At 45.9% G+C, this 17,574-nt stretch overlaps 1 protein-coding gene across 1 annotated transcript in view; it reads left to right on the plus strand.

Moving 5' to 3' along the window:
- Window positions 1-17,574, plus strand: part of STAC (SH3 and cysteine rich domain) — a 154,094-nt gene that overhangs the window by 56,831 nt on the left and 79,689 nt on the right. Inside the window, exon 2 of the mRNA XM_045089090.1 lies at window positions 2,874-3,153. Coding sequence (XP_044945025.1) covers window positions 2,874-3,153 — 280 coding nt within the window. The remainder of the gene's footprint in view (window positions 1-2,873; window positions 3,154-17,574) is intronic.

Raw genomic sequence — 17,574 nt, forward strand, 5'->3', positions numbered from 1 at the left:
TAAAGAAAAGTCAATTTAATTCTGATCCCTGGGCTTGACTCACATGAGCTGTGTGACTTTGGGCAAGTCCCTTAACCTCCCTCAGCCATTTCTCCAGGAGTAAAAACAATAGTGCCTTCACTGGATGGTTGGGAAGATGAACAAGGGTCACCTGGGGATGAACCTGCTATTATTAAAATCAGGATAGGTGCTTTTTTTTTGTTCTGCTTCTGAGACAAGGGGAGCCAGTTTATTGAACCATCTAAACTTCATGGCAAGCAATACGCAGGACTTCATTTCTCTATATGATGATATTTGCTCAGATAAATCACCCTCGCCCTGGGTTGCACAACCCACGACAAAATCTTAGCACATTCCTTAATTTCCTGGTCACTTTATTAAAATCTGTCCACAATAAAACTCTAGTCTTATCTATTTAAACCTTCCCCTGCCTCCAGCACCAGCGCAGGTGATAGCCTGAAGGACAGGAAGTGAGGAAGTTCTGTTCTCCTTTCTGGCTTTCTGGCCCTCATGCTGGTGTGGGTCCATCTCAGTGAGCTGTTTCATGCCCCCTCTCACTTAGCTTTGCTGGAGATGGAGGGTCCCTTTCATAATAAATGCGGGGCTCCTAAGAACACATGACCCTGCTCCCCTATATCCATCAGGATAGGCTAGGTTATGGTACAGTGACAAACAGCTCCAAAATAACTCATGAGTACCTCCTTCTCTTCCTTCTTCAGTGTCTTCAGAGCCTCTGGTGAGTTTGGGCTGTAGGGCGAAGGGAAAGAGACAGGGTTCTTGGCCGACCCATTGTTTCTGACTTTTAATGTAGGGTATTGTTGCTCCTCTGGCCAGCCCTTTCTGGGCTATGATGCTTCATTGCTGACTAAGTGGACCTCCTCTGTAGGGCCTGCAAGTCCTTCTCCCCAGCCAGTTCCCTGAAGTGGGGTGCTGCCTTCATATAGCCACAGCCAACCTCACGTGGGCAAAGAAGTAAAATCCCAGCCCATGGCAGGAAGGTGAGAAGAACCAATGTATTGCTGTGTACAGACAATAGATACCCAACTTAATGGCTTCAAACACCAGTCATCTCTTCAATTGATGGTTCTGGGAGCTGACAATTTGGATGGGACTCCGCTTGACAGTTCTTCTGGTCTCATCTGGATGCTTTCATTCCCGGCAGGGAAACAGGGTGGCTCTGCTTCACTGGTCTCGCACACATAAAAGGAGGTGACTGGACTGGGGGTGTGTCTCCCATCATCTTTTGGCCAACATTGGGTTGGTTCCTGTGGCAGTTTGGCAAGTTTCCAAGAGGGAGGATAGAGCACACAAGGCATGTTGAGGGCAGGCCAGGCACCTGCTTAAACAGGATTGGAACCGGCTTTTTTTTTTTTTTTGGTCAAATACCCTGAACCCACGAGCTCCAAGGAGTGCAGAAACATGCTACCTTTGGTGGATGGGGCTGTGAAGTCACATTGCAAAGGTGAATGGGGAAGGGTAATGGAAGAAAATTGTAGCATTTTTGCAGTCTGCCCCAAGCATGAAAGGCCACAGCTTCCTGATCCTCTGAGGAACAGGTTGGAGGGTTGATGCAGAAGTGATGTGGCTTGACAAGGCCAGATCAGCTCATCTTGTGTGTCTTGGAGAGGTGTTCGACTACTCTCGATTGGGGCCTTTTTTAGACTCGTTTGCTTGGCCCCTTTTTGTCTGCAGCTTTGGGTCAAAGACATTAATTCTAGACAACGGGCAGAGCCCCCCTGGATATTCAGTTACAAAAGGAAACTACTTTGAGGGTAAAGTGACCTTTTGCAGGTCATGAAGCTACTAAGTGCTTTATACCTTTATCTGGGCAGAGGGAGAAGCATGCACAAAAGGTGGGCAATGAGAAAGCATAGTAAATACCACAGACTTTCAAAGAACCACTGTGGCTGGCATGGACAGCAAGGTTCGGTTTGCTACAAGGTGTCATGGGGACCCAGAAGCCACCAGTCCCTAGAGCCCACGACAAGGAGCTTTTCTTTAGATTTAAGAACAAAGGAAACCTTGTGAAAAATTTAAACAGCAGGTTCAGCAACTCATAAATACGGAAATCTGTATTTCCAAAAGATCCTTCTGTCTCCAGTAGGAAGGCTGGGTTGGCAGTGCAGGCTGGACCAAACCCGGGCCTTTCAGTATTTACTAGTTTTCCAAGCCCATGTTTTAATTCTCCCTAAGTTCCAAGGCAAAGGAGAATAGGATCCAGTTTGCCATGACTGACAACAAGAGGCAAGGCAAGGAGAAGAGCAGAGAAAGTCCAAAAATCCCACACTGTGTCCTCCACGAACACACACACACACACACACACACACACACACACATTACTCATCCATGTGCCTCAGACCCAAGTAGGCTTGAGAGTTTCTGGCTCCCATTCTGTGGAGCCAGATGAATTCGAGTCAGACAGTGGCCTCTTCTGCTTTGCCGTGTGTAGGGACAAGTGGCTGCTAAGTGACAGTCAGAGAGAAAGACCAGCAGAGGCCCTGGCCTGGCAGATGCAGCCATTGAGCCCAGAAGGTCGTATGCTTCATATTTCCAGTTATTCCAATTCAGAAGGCAAATGGTGTCGAACGTCTAGTGTCATGGGCCGTTTTGATAGCACATTGGTAGGACCTCAAGGAGGCAGGGAAGAGGAGCAGGGCCAGAAGCAGAAGCACCTTGGAGCCTCTTTGGGCAGTCTGGCTCAGCACGGGGTGGAGAAGGGGCTGCCAGATACCCACTAGGCACAGGAACATCGGGGAACCTCCTTGGGGTGGAGGGTATCAGCGGAAAGAGGGCAGTACCTGGAGCAGACCTCACCCCCACAGCATGAGTCTGCATGACTGATCGTAAGAGAGTGTTCTGTCATTGCATTGCAGCTCCAGAAACTAAAACGATCACTTTCTTTCAAGACCAAGAGTTTACGGAGCAAAAGTGCTGACAACTTCTTCCAGCGAACCAACAGCGATGTGAAGCTACAGGCTGACATGCTGGCTGAGGTCAGCCCCAGCTCCAGCCCACTCCCTGCCTCTGGAAGCCTGACGTCCACACCCACCAGGGCCAGCCTGCACCCAGGGGCTGGCGGCAAGGCCCACGCCTTTCAGGAGCACATCTTCAAGAAGCCCACTTTCTGTGACGTCTGCAACCACATGATCGTGGGTAAGGCCTCCCCCACCTCCACATCCAGGGTCCCTGCCCCACTGGAAGGCAAGTGAGAGTGGTATAGCCTGAGTCCAGGCCCCAGGACATATTCTGAGCCTCACAGATGTACATGAGAGCAGGTTGTTTTGGGAATGTTCTGGAGAACAATAGTTGTGCACGGGGAAGGGAAGTAGGACTGGGCAGAGGGAGAAGTTTGATGGTGATACAGTTGGAACTTCAGCCATCCCCCCCAGGGAGCCCTGGACAGTCAACTGCACGGAGGCTAGTGGTCTGGGACTTTGTACCACTGTATTACCTCTCGCTGTGGCTGGGCAGCCCCTGGGGAAGGTACATAATCTGGACAAAGCAGCTCTTTTCAGCCGGGGCAGTGGGCAAAGAGGAAATCAGTGGGAGGCAACCAGGATGCTGGGCAGGTGGGCACGGAATGCTTGGATACATCAGGGGGACCTGAGGGACACTATCCCAGAATCAACCACGGGGCATGTGGCACTGTCTGTCTGGGGCAGCCTGGGCAGGAAGTCTGCAGCTGGGTGCATTACAGGGGAAGGACTCAGATAGGCAGGTGTGGGAGGATGATTCTGCGGGGGAGGCACTGAACCAGCCAGGAAAGGTGATTGAGCCACCATTCCGTACAAGTCTGGACCTGGCACGGACTCACTCACAGTACCTCAGAGAAATGGGGGCAGCCTGAGAGTCTTAGGGGTTGTGCCCAGATGAAGCAAATGATCTATGACATGTCCCAGCCACAAGGAAGCGGTAGGCCGTTCCGAGCCACATTCACAGAAATGCCACCGTTCCTACTCTTCTGCCTCTCCTATGTCAGGAACCCAGTGACCAAACAGATGGAGGAAATCATAAAGGCAGTTTGGGGTTGGGGGGTGGGGCGGGACTCAGAGTGAGTTTAAACCAGTTGTTTCAAGAGCAGCTTTCAATCCTGGTAATTGACTAGTGGCCACAGAACACAGACAGGCCTGTGTGTGCTATCAGGGCACAGAGAGGGTGTTGCCCAACCCACACCCCACCCCCAGTAGGAGAAGTTAAAGGGCATCACGCACAGAAATGAGGCCGAAAAATGAAAAATGCAGGGCTGATCCAGATCCAGATGTGGACTGTCTTCCCAAGATGGTGCTGACCCACCAGATGTGTAGCCAATCGAATTCCTGGAGCACCTGGAAGCACCCTGAGGCCTTCCCCACCCCCTTGCAGCCCAGATGCTACAGGGTTGGGTTTTGACATGAATGCTTTAGTGAAGGACACTTTTTTATTTATTTATTTTTTATTTATTTTCAGCATAACAGTATTCATTATTTTTGCACCACACCCAGTGCTCCATGCAATCCGTGCCCTAATACCCACTACCTGGTTCCCCCAACCTCCCACCCCCCGCCCCTTCAAAACCCTCAGATTGTTTTTCAGAGTCCATAGTCTCTCATGGTTCACCTCCCCTTCCAATTTCCCTCAACTCCCTTCTCTGAGAAGGGAGTAGGGAAGGACACTTTTATGATCAAGTTGGCCCCAGGGCCCAGTGAGGACCCAGGCAAAAGCCAATAAGCCCTGCAGTCTCATGTTCCAGATCTTCTACCCTGACACACACCTCCCAGCCCCACCCCTTCCCCACCAGGACCAGCTTCCTATAGCCTGGCATCTCTTCCGAGGCTAACTGTTGTCTCGAGCCAGATTCCCTAGAAGCAGAACTTGAGAGGGGAGTTAGGTGCACTGTGATCAGTTGAGGGGGCTGAATAAGAAAGTGGCCTTAGTAGGGTCCCACTTCAGCCAGCTCTGGAGGGAGCTCTGCATGGGTCGCACAGCTGGTCCTTCTTTGAGGCAAGCCTTTTGTAGCCTGCTTTCAGTGGGCCTCCCTCCTCCTCCCACGATGGCCTGGGCCAAGTGGCTCATGTTCTGCTGAAGGCAATTTTCTGGAGAAGGAAGGTAGCTGTGAGTCATCAGCAGCCAGCACACACGCCTCTGGTATATTAGGGGCTTTTTGCTACTGTGAGAGAATATCACAAACTTAGTGGATTAAAACAACACAGATGTATTATCTTATAGTTCTGGATGTTGAAAGTCCACAGTGGGTCTCACTGGGCTAAAATCAGGGCTTCAGGAGCTCCATTCCTTTCTGGAGGCTCTAGGGGAGAATATATGTTCTTTCTTCCTACAGCTTCTACAGACACCCCCCTACCTTGGCTTGTGGCTCCTTCTGTGTTCATACAAAGTTATAATGACAGGTTGCATCTCTCTCACACAGCCATCTCACTGGTCCTGACTCTCCCTCTTGTGCCCACTGGGATACTCTCCATCTCAAGGCCTCCTGATTAGCCACTTTACTCCCTTCTGCATCTTTGACTTCCCCTTGCCTTGTAACATAACATGTTCTTCAGGTCTGGAGATTAGGAGGTGGACACCTATGGGGAGCCATTCCTCTGCCTGTGCCAACCCCATAGGAGTATCTGGGCAGAGTATCAACAGTGTCCACCACAACAGTGGAGGAAAACTGTGGTTGAAGATCACAAGACTGGCCTCTGTTGATTCCTCTCCATCCTGGCTTTGGTACCAATCACATGATTGTCGCACAGCTGATGGCTCTGTCATGTGATGTGGTGAGAGGTATTTTCATTCAGCGTAGGCAAAGAGGCACCTTTCTGTTCAGTGCACAACGTGTGGACAATGCTGACCCATGTTTTGCTTGTGGCTATTACCATGGCATCATTAGCCTTTTGCTTTCCAGATAAAATGATGAAAGAGAGTGAGGATAGGAGAAAGTATCAGGTGCATGGAATCAGGCTGGATTTGAACCCCATGCAGCTATGTGACCGAGTGCCAGTAACTCACCTTCTCTGAGCATGTGTCCTCATTTTATGTGGAGAAAATAATAACACCCTCAGGGGGGTTGAATGGTCTAGTGAACTGGCAGAGGGAAAGTACCAGGCATCAGAAGGCTCTCAGTAAAGGGGGTCCATCGGAGTTGGTATTATCATTATCATTATTAGTGGAGAAAATAGTCATTGCTGTCCTGAAGCAGAGAAACATACTCAGAGGATAGACCAAATTAGCTTTACAGAAAAAAAAAGTTAAATTTAATAGGCATAAATAATCGAAGTAAATAATGTCCAGCTAACAAGAAGTAATTAGTCCCTCATGTATGTGGCAATGTTTTAGGGACATGTCAAGGATTGTCTATCATTCTGAGTTTCATATTTTATGAGGAATATGGACAAGCAGGTGGGTGTCTGGAAGAGAGTGATCAGAGTGGTGAGTGGTGTATCAAAATAAAATCGTGAGGAAACTCTGGGAGTTTGGTGTGTAAAAGATTGAGGATGTGCAGCTGTGTTTGAAAGTACCATGTTTGAAGTCAAGAGACTCATGCAATGTGACTTTAGAAGGGAGGATTGGAAACAAGGGGTAGAGTAAAAGGCAAACTTGAGTGGGAATGTAACCATTTAACCCATGCACTTGAGCTGTGAATAGTGCGTGGTTTAACTTCTGTCAGGCAGAGGTCATCTGAAGGTCTTTTCTTACTTAATTATCTGATAATCTTCAAAATGTTCGTGCTTCCCAAAGAAGCCAACGTCTCTCATCACTGAACTTGGACGTATCAGTGATTTCCAGTATGACCAGGAAGGCGGGATTCTGCTGTCCCCTTTACTCTTGGCCAAGGCCCAGTTAAGGGTGGGATGTTCAAACAGGGGAGCAATGTCTGCCTCTCTGGTGATCATGGACACAAGGAGTGTCTTCGTCATCATCTTCAGAAAACCGTATTCTACTCACACTCTCACTTCCCAGTCATTGTCATTCACGTCCTTCCTATGACCAAACCTCATTTCAGAGCTGCGTTTGTGTAGCTCCACGATTCTTCAGTTTTGCTGAGTAACGAGTGCTCTTGAGCCGCAGCTTTCTTGGACTCTTCCTTGGGCTACTTTGGAACCACTGAGGTTGGGCTTCTCTTGCATGTTCTCCTGCTCGTCTCTTACCCTTTCCTCTGACAAGTGGGCCAGCCAGGGTGTGTTCTTCCCATGGCAAGGACAAGGGGAAGCACATAGAGCTGCTTAAGGCCTCAGCTTCCTGGAGGAGGCAGGCCATCCCATCTGGTGACATTCCTCCAGGCTGTGGGCCCAGCCCATGTCAAAGGGTGGAGAAACGCACTCTCTCCAGGGACTGCAAAGCCACCTGGCAAAAGACACACGTGCGGGCCGGGGCAAAGATGGGGTCAAGAATCTAACCTACCATAGTACTGAAGGTGACCTCTGCATCATTGAACCTTTTTGAAAGTGGGTGGATGGCACCAAGTCTTGGGGCTGTCCCACCCTTCCGCTTCCCTTTCCCAGGTAACGCCTCAGGTCTGACTGCGAGCCTGGCGGGAAGGGGGTCTTATGTCCTGCGCTCAGGATACGGAGGCTGCTTGGCCTCCAAGCTTGGTTTCCTGTCTGCTTAGCTGTCTTCCAAGGCTGCTGTGTCACTTTCAGTTGCCTATAAATTCCCACCAGGCCTTTCAAGGCAGTGCTATTCGTAATCCTTCACCTGTTGCATTGTCACCTGTTTTAATTCTCAGTGTGATGAGTGTGATAAGACAAAGGAACATGTGCTTTTTAAATGAGTAATGGAAATGAGTTTGCCTCTGAAGAATATCACAATCATTAACCTCAGGGGGGATTTTAGGAGCTTCTCAAGTACAGCCCAATTTTGAAAGACTCCATTTTGGAAAAAAAAAAATAAAATGAAATGCCCTGTGCTAAAGAGAACTTTACTATATTTTTCCCTTATTAGGATTAAATTGATATCGTAGCTACCATTTTATTTTTTAAAATACAGAGGGAAAAAAGAGGTCTGACAGGCATTCTGTTGTTTTCAAAGATGAAAGTGAAGGAAAGCAAGCAGGTTCCTTCTAGGGAAGAGGAAGGAGAATTAGTGAAGGGCTCTCTGTGAGGTGAGGTGAGGTGAGGTGAGGTGAGGTGAGGTGGCAAAGGAAGGAGGTGAAGAGAGCAAGCCACAATGTGAAGCAGAGACTGGCAAATGTTCTCAGTTCCCGAGAGGAGGCGTCGGGTACCATGGTCAGTGATCCCAGAGCACAGGTGATCTGCCCCCCTTCCCTTTCCTTCCTCTTCAAATTTAACCTCCTGTCTCCACACGTATTACCTGCAGATTCGCTTCCTTCAAGCCCCATCTCATCTCCATATCCCGAATTCCAGGGAAAGGCCACCTGCAGTTATCTCCTGAGAGTGACATTTCAGAAAATCTGTTAGAGCAGTTTTTGTTTTCCTTTTAACTGAGAACCAAAGGTTATACAGTGATGGCCAAGAAAAGTCAAAAGTCAAGTGTGAGGTTCCTAGCTGATTGATGTTTGTTTAAAAATAAAAGGAATCTGTCTGGCTTTCTCACTCTCTAGGATTTCTGAGGTAAAATGGACACTAAGGGTTGGGTGGACAGGGCCTCACATTTGTTCCTCGCCTGACTGCCTGTGCCCTAAAGCTGGAAAGGCTACACATTTGCCACAAGAAAGTGACCAAGAAAAGGAAACCAGGACCCCAGCCTCATTCCCTGTTTCTATGTTTCTAATTTTCTCAGCTCTCACACTCTATAACTCATTACCTATTGCCAGCTTCACCCTTGCCCTTGGATTTGCACCTCCCCCCACCGATGTGGCCCCCAGGCCCTTGGGTTGAGCAGACACTGTGGCAGGCTCTTCTTCAAGTCCAATCTTGCCTCCAGGACATGGCCATCCTTTATGATCACTTCCTCAGACTGTCCCCTTCCAGAAAACCTGGTCAGCTGTGCAAGCCAAAGATGGTCATCCCAACCATTTGTGGAGACATGAGAGAAATAGGCAGCTATGTGTCCCTCAGCCCCAGTTGTCGCGGCCAGCAGGACGAATCGACCGGGGTAACCGTCGGGGCTAAGAGGATGATGAAAAAAAGTTAAGAGACAAAGAGATGGGGGCAAGAGGGACACTGAAGAGGATGTCCAACAGTGCCAAATTTATTCCACGTCTTACAAGCATTTATAAGGCAAACGAGAATAGGAGAAGCATTACATCAGTACCTAGTCAGATGACCGCAAGTTCCTTTAACAAGTTTACATTAACTACAAGCAAACCTCGTGACGCCAGGTAGTTTCAGCTAAAGCCATTAACAAGACAATCAACCAGGGAGTGGATCATGGGAGGTACAGAAAAACAAGGAATAACTAAAAAACTCAGGACTCTGGCCACATTGTTCCCTACTAAAGGGAGAGTGTGTGGGAAGTCACGTAGGCAAGCGCATGACACATGGCACAGACCCTTTCTCAGTGCACTCAACTTTCCCATCCTTAACCTTGTCAAGGTGTCCGGACTTTGAAGGAGACACAAGTCAGGGCCTGGTCTGGTCCTCGACTCCAGCCGTGCCGTGCCCTCCAACACCCAGTGCTGGAATTTCCAGCCCTTGAGTCAAGAGAACTGAAGACCCAGTCTTAGGCTAGGAGAATCCTCTTGGTTTGAACGTCCTTTCTCCACCAAGCAGATCCACTCTTCCAATCCCTGGGCCTTGGGGCTGTCTTGATTGGGGCTGTCAGGGGTGGGGACTCACCTTCATTGTACATCAACTCAAATGTATTCCACCTGTGGCAGCCTCATTTCAGGAAAGCATTGCAATTGTTTGTGGTCATCTGCCACTCCTTAAAATTGCAGAGATCTGAACAAGCACTATTAACATAACTGACTCAATGTATGACTCTACTCCATCAATTAAGGAGGATTTTCCAAAGGACTTTGTTCTTCCATTACTGTCAGATACCTTGTTTCCTTAATGATTTTTACATTAACTGCATGTTCTTAGTTGGCATCCACTTAGAAGACAGCGTATTAAATGGGCTCATATTTCTAAACATGCTCATAGTCACTGCACAAAGGATCATTCGCTTTCAAACTTCCCACGTGGCAACCACGGAGGAAAACAATGACTTTGATTTAGGTCAGCATCCCTAAAACAGAGCCTGAGAGAGAGATCCTTGTGAAAGTGGTTTATTGGGGGGGGGGGTGCCCTTGGGAGAGGAGGATTGAGATTCTGCTGCTCTCAGCAAAAGAGGCAGGGGAAGGAGCCAAGCAAGGATGTGCCCTCGGTTGGAGATGGCTCAGATTGATGCCACCCATGGCAAGCTCTAGGACACAGGTTGTTCTTACCTGGTATTCCCACCCTGGGATGAGGGTGCCCAGCCTGTATCTCCTGTCATTCAGTCTTTAGAACGATTTATTCTCCAAAAAAGAGCACCTGCGGGCCAATAGCAGTCCATCATCACAACATCAGCATGATAAACCAGATGTGGACAAGGCACCAGGAGTATCACCATATCTTTACATGTAGATGCAGCATCAAAACATCCTCCATTATGAGTGAATATAAAATACAGATGGACCTCGGCATTGTTGTACCAATAACATCATGCTACCCCATCATAATGAAAGGTAATATGGTAACATTATTAGAAAAGGAAATATTACATTACCCTCAGTCCAGGAGCCTTCTGCTATGCTCTTGTTTGACCATTAGTTTAACTGTTTTCTGACCTCATGTGATTGCTCGGAAAAGCCATAAAACTTTAACCAAATCTTAAATGGAAAAAAAAAATTGTAGACACACACACATATGTAGGTACATAAAACTAAAAAGACAAGGCAGTGTTTGCTCAGCAATGAAGTGTCTCTTGATGGGAAAGACCAAACAGAAATCAAAGGGAATATTGAAAAGTAAATGTCAAATCTGTGTGTTCTCAGAATAGAATTAAAACTCTAAGGTGCCATCAATCACTTAACCAGACAATTGTTTTAGAAGCTGTACAACCAATAGATAAGAAAACACCAGTGCTCTCTAGAATCTTTTTCTTAAGTTTTAAATAGATCCTTTCCGTTGGGTCATGGTATGTATCCATGTTAAAGTGCAGTACCCAGACCTCAGTGCTTTGTCGGAAAGGATTGTTCGCCTCTGGTGTCTTCACTACTTCCGAGTAGCACAAACTTAACTGCTACTTTTCTGTAGAGGACAGAATGCTAATATAATGCCCAGTCCAAAAGAGGTAGTTTTCCTGTATTCTTTGTTCCTCTGGCCCTCTTGAGGGAATCCTATTGACTCTAGCAACAGAAAGTCAGTAACACTAGCACACAGGCAGGGTAAGGAAATGGTGACCCTTCCAGACGAGGAATGCTTGCAGGACATGGCAATGTTTGGCTTGGAGAAGACTTTGGGGAATACGGTCAGTGTCCTCAAACAGCTGAAGAGATTGCTTTCAGAAGCAGATTAAAACTCGCTCAGGATCCCAAGTGCCAGGTGATGGAAGACACTAAAAGGGAGAGCTTTTAAAGATGATCCCAGAAGCTCTACAGATTTGGAGAGGTGGGGGTTCCACATTAACGTATATGTTTGGAAAATGCTGTATACTGTGTTCCCTTTAGATACTGATAGCACACATGAACATTTTGTAGTTCCGCTCTTCTGAAAACTGCCAAGTGTTATCAGTGGAGAACAGGCAGTGGAGCAAATGGATTATAACTACAGTTCTCTCTCCCAACATCTCATTTTCCCTAATTCCACTTGGCTGCTGTTGAACAGTTTTTCGCTTGTATCTCTTCAGTGTATGTAGTTCAGAAAGCCTTTTCAATGCCCGCAAAGGCAAATTCATTAAAAAGTTATAAAGACTTCAATTCAGGTCCAGTGTCCTCAGAGAACATTGTACCCAGCGCCTTTCAAGGAAAGGGGTACAAAACACTTTAAAGGTAGCATCTTCTGTTGGCTCCTAAAATGTGATGCTTGCCACCACATGCTAAGGATTTTATGAAATATCTCACTGGAAATTACTTATGTGAGAAAGTAATCCACATTCCTTCCAGGAAACACTGAGCAGAAATGGATGCTGGTGGGCTCCAAGAATGGAGGTGTCTTGGAGTCTCACACAGAAGTGGAAGCAACTAGGGTGTAGGGACCAATGTTGGGCTCTGGGCTATCATATGGGACCTTCATATCTTTGCCTTGAAAAGGTAAAGGTCCTTTACCAGAAAGAAGATAGGACAAGAGGAGGGAGGTGGAGAGGATGTGACCATATTTCCCACCACCCTCCCTCAAACATCTACTCCCTGGGGAAGGTCCTAATGTGCTTTTGGAGCCCATTTGCAGTGTGCGGGCATTTTGACACTCCTTGAGGAACATCTGAATGCCCTTCTTTCCAGCTTTTCTCCATCGATTCTGGTCCCAAAGCTCTCAAGACCCAATTACAGGGCTTCCTCAAGTTCTTTGGTGACCATCGTTTCTCTGAACTTGCATATCATTCCTCAAACAGACTAGACATTGGTAAGCAACCTGAAGACATGATCAGGTCTCATTTATGTGCCCATTTTTATGACAGCTAGCACACACCTGTACACACTGAGTATTTAGAAAATAGTAGTTCTTGGGTGGGAAAAAGACCAGTCTGCCCTCAAATACCAACCAACAGAAATAGAAGCCAATTAAAAACAAGATAGGAGAGGTGCCCAGGTGGTTCAGTCAGTTAAGCATCTGACTTCATCTCAGGTCATGATCCTAGGATCCTTGGATAGAACCTCACGTCCATCCGGCTCTCCGCTCAGTGGGGAGTCTGCTTCTCCCTCCCCCTCACTCTGCCCCTTCTCTCTCATGCTCTCTTTCTCTCTCTCAAATAAATAAATAAATAAATAAAATCTTAAAAAAAAAATAGGGGAAGTACATGGAAAATCCCTAATCCCTCTTGAAAGTTATGTCCAGGTATATTAAGTCTTCAGCCTGCCCAAAAAGAAGCTTGTCACAGAAGCCCTATTTCCTCTTATGTGATCTTCCTCTTCATTTCCCTTTGTGTTGCGTATTTTAACACAAAGTTACTCAGTACACAAAGGGTCATAACAGGGGTATCTTCTTCATTTTGAATTATATCCAGATACAAACACAGTGCCATCCCATTCTGTTTAACAGTTGTGTCCTGAGCTCCCACTATTAGTAGTAATACTTCCACCTTAGTTTTGTTTTTGTTTTTGTTTTATATTTTCCTTTATCTACTTTCGATTTTAAACATTTTTGATTGTTTGTCTAAGTGCTGCTTGCAAATAAACATAATTGGATTGTAGATTTCTCCTTTCCCCAACCTGAAATTGTATTCTTAAATAACAGAGATTTTTGGATTCACATTCATTGTTATGAGTGAAATACTTGCCTTTCCATCTTAAAGGAAGAAAACTAGAAACTATGCCTCTGTAGTTTCTATTTTGTGTTTTCTGCTTCCTTCCATTTCGTGTGTGTGTTTATGTATCTCCTTGTGTGAGTGTTAGTCATGTGTGGTTTGTGTGTTCCTTCCTTGTACGATCTTCTGTGTATTTTGGAACATGTATAATACACTCCTCCTTCTGATTACCTTTGAGTAAACACTCTTTATTCTACATTTCTCAAGTTAATAAAAAGTCAAAATAGATCTTGTATAGACTTCTCTGTTATTCCAGATAACTTACCAAACTTTTTTTAAAGATTTATTTATTTATTTTAGTGAGAGAGAAAGCAGGAGGGGAAGGAGCAGAGGGAGAGGGAGAGAGAAACCCAAGCAGATTCCATGCTGAGCACGGGGCCCAATGTAGGGCTTGATTTCACAACCCCAAGATCACAACCTGAACTGAAAGCAAGAATTGGACACCTAACCGACTGTATCACCCAGGCACCCCATAAAATACTGAACTTTTAACCTTAACCCAAGTATGTCACTCTCGTCAATTCAGACTTTTACCATTCTTATAATGTTTCACAAGTCATACTATTGAGAATAAATACTAAGATAGATAAGCATCTTATAAGATTTATACATCTATTTAGACATTTCTAGTTCTGATTTCTGTATTTACCACTTGTTCAATTGTTGCATAACATCTTTATTCTTCAGCTCTTGTTTTTGTTTTGTTTCTCAGTTGTTTGGTGTATATTTTTGGCACCAAAGGCATATCGGAGTGAATTGCCAGGGGCCCCACTTACTTAGCTAATGAATCTCTTGCGGACTGGGGCAGACTGGTGAGCCACTGAGGGCTTCTTGCAGTTTCTATGAAATGTCCCTCAGCCATGCCCTGTAGCTCTGTCTCCCTGCCCACTCCGCTTCCTTTGAAGCTAATGGCACACTCTCCCCTTTCCTCTTAGTTTAGGAAGTCAAAAAATCTGGGAATTGCTGCTTTATGACAGTAATTAGATCATCTGTAGGGCCACTTCTGTCCAGCACCATCTCTCCTAAGGACTTTGATGATGAAATTTTATCTCTTGCTTCCCTATATTCCCCACACTATTCATCTGGGGTTTTGTTTTGTTATTTCATTTCATTTCTTCTCTTGACTCCTTTATCATAATATCAGCTCTTGTGTATTTTGTTGTCAACCCAAAGCAAATGCTGTCTATAATTGTCTTTTGTTTAATATAGTATAATCCTCCAAAAGATGTCCTCCCCTAAGTCATTGTGGAAAGGAGGCAGGTTATGAGACGTGGTCACATTCATGGACAAAGGGCAAGTGAGACCGCATAACTTCCAGAGAGTGGACGCTGTGGTGCGGGCATTCTCTGCAATATTCTCAGCACCAAGCCCGACACCCATCCCTGTAGGGTTGCTCAGTGCAAATTTATTAAAGAGTGAGTGAACAGATAAAACAAGTCCTCAGCCAATCAGAAATAACGGTATCAGAATTATTAGTAAGATCACTTTTGTTATACACAATGCAAAATATTCAGAAGTAAGAAGGTAGAACTACAGATAATCTCAGTAACCATGTATCCATTAGACATTGAGCACCAGCTGTGTGCCAGGCCCTGAGCTGATATCTCACATCTTCATTTATTTAAGTCAAGAGTCTGGGAACTAGCAAAGGAAAGGGGTCAGCATTATCCAGAAACTGGAGAAATTGAGAGGGAACCCCTGCCACTTTCAGCTGAAGGTGCCCTGGACCTACTTCAGTGACAGACACTAACATTCAGTGGACAGGGTGGGTTTAACAGGCCTCATGATGCTGTCAGTAGCCTTCCAAGGCCCTCTCCCCAACTCCCTTCCAGGGGACCCAACTGGGATGCCTTGTAGCCTGGTCACTGCTGGGAGAATATTTGAACTCCATTTGGGGACCAGTTTGGGGAAGTCAGGAAGCCAGAGGAACTGTCAGAGTCTGGTTTGTCTAGACATGAGTATGATATTGGTCACACTTACACAGATGTTTTTCATGTTGTACACATAAGTTGGTATTAGGAAGACATGGACACTGCCTCCCTCCTCTATCCCATCCTTAAACATCTCATGACTAGGAAGAATAAGAAAGGAACCAAGTGGTGAAGGGATCATCTTTATATGCATAAAGGTCTCCAGAAAATAAAAAGTTCTCAAGTGCCAGACACTGACACTGTTTAATCAGTGTTACAGAGAAAATGTGAGATGTTATTCCTGAGAACTGCTTACCTTACTAGTAATGGACCAAAGTCTTACATGTTACAGTTTGGGACAAAAGTCAGCCAAAGGACAGAGACTGTCCCTCTTAAATTATAGATCATGATATCTGAAAACATTTGGTGATTTCTTTTTTTTTTTTTAAGATTTTATTTATTTATTTGACAGACAGAGATTACAAGTAGGCAGAGAGGTAGGCAGAGAGAGAGGAGGAAGCAGGCTCCCCGCTGAGCAGAGAGCCCGTTGTGGGGCTTGATCCCAGGATCCTGGGATCATGACCTGAGCTGAAGGCAGAGGCTTTAACCCACTGAACCACCCAGGCGCCCCACTTTGGTGATTTCTTGAATCATGGTATAGCAATGATCTCCTAGAAGAATAATGTTTTCTGTGCCCCAAAGAAGAGATTTGTATTTTAGGAATCTTTTAAGATCATAACTTAGCAGAAAGAAGGGCAACACAGGACAGTATTTTCCCTGTGTAGATAACCCACCAGAGAAGGGAGAGTGATCATTTTAGGTGGCCTTTTGTTCAATTTGTAGTCCTTCCTATGGATCACCAACTAGGTGTAGTAATATAGCAAATATATTTTGAATATGTGTGTTTCCATGTTCCCCCAAGACCTACTGTGCTTCACACATTTTCTCCTTGGCCCATCCACTAAGAAATAAAAAAGGTGCCTAGGGGCAGAGGAAAGGAGGAGGAATCACCCAAGACAGAGTTTGAGCAGTCAGAAAGTGGGACCTGCTGTGAATCCTGGCTATGCTCGGAGAGTTATCTAAACTTGAAGCTGCAAAACCTTTTCTTGACTGATGCTGCTGATTCGTGCCTTCCTGCTTGAGGTGCAGACCAAGTCCTGACAGACATAAGTAGAGGTCACCTGCCTTTGGACCCATTATTACTTCTGTGTTTGGAGGCTGGGAAACCACAGGAATAAGCCATCTCCAGTTGTAAACCTGGGAGATGCAGACCCATTGGAAAGTGTGTCACCCGCACTTCCATTCAGCTGCCTTATTGGAGAATGTTCCACTGACCTACTTTAGAATGGTTCCATTGGTTCTCCCACCACCATAGATACCGCATCATAAAATAACAGAATGAGACTGGTAGAATATAGGGCAGGTCCTTGTATGTGTCTGGGGCTCAAAGCATCAAGCAATGTGTGTGTGTGTGTGTGTGTGTGTGTGTGTGAGAGAGAGAGAGAGAGAGAGAGACCTGTGCATTGTAACCCAGCTATTCAGGACTGAGGTTTGGAGGGTGCTGGCAAGGTGTGGGGGACATTCATTGCTAAATGTTACTAAAGCATTTACTTTGTAGCTTATCAAACACTGCCTGGTTGTTGAAGGAGATTTAAAAAAAAAAAAAAAAAGCATAGACTGTTCTGTCACATGCTAAGCTTACCTGGAAAGAAAATCCAAAAGCTGATTGTGACCCTTTCCTCCACACCCCAACAACCTAACAACAAACAAATGAAATGTGGGCGTGCACACATGTACACACCATGCACGCACTCACACCTTCCATCAGGGAAATGCATCTTCTGTTGCCAGAGCAAGAACATTGTCTAAATCCCTGTCGCTTCAGCCTGTCCACGATAATCCAAGCATCACCTCTACTCTGCTCTAAGGCCAAAAAGAGAAGCAACCAGAATGACTTACTGAAACTGAGGAAGGATAGTGAACCAGCCTGAGTCTGTTTGATGCAGAAGGCCTCTATCACTTTGCATGAGATCAGCCTGCTTTCCCTGTTTGAAAAGGACATTTCAAGGAACATTTTCTGGGCATCCATTTTCTTATTTTAAGAATAGAAATAAAAAATGTTAATCTGGCAGATTTGGTTTAAAGTTTAAATGAGACAGTGCCCGAAAGCAGTAGTGTCCTCTTACAGTAACTTTCCTTGCTTCCTGTTTCCGGTCTTACCACCCCAGAGAGCAGGCGCTGCCTCCTGCCTACCTTCTCTGCCCAGGCCCAGTCTCTCACTTCAACAGCCAGAACT

The sequence above is a fragment of the Mustela putorius genome, unplaced genomic scaffold (assembly GCF_011764305.1).
Source record: "Mustela putorius furo isolate JIRA1106 unplaced genomic scaffold, ASM1176430v1.1 tig00003834_pilon_pilon_pilon, whole genome shotgun sequence".
In the NCBI taxonomy this organism is placed as follows: Eukaryota; Metazoa; Chordata; class Mammalia; order Carnivora; family Mustelidae; genus Mustela; species Mustela putorius.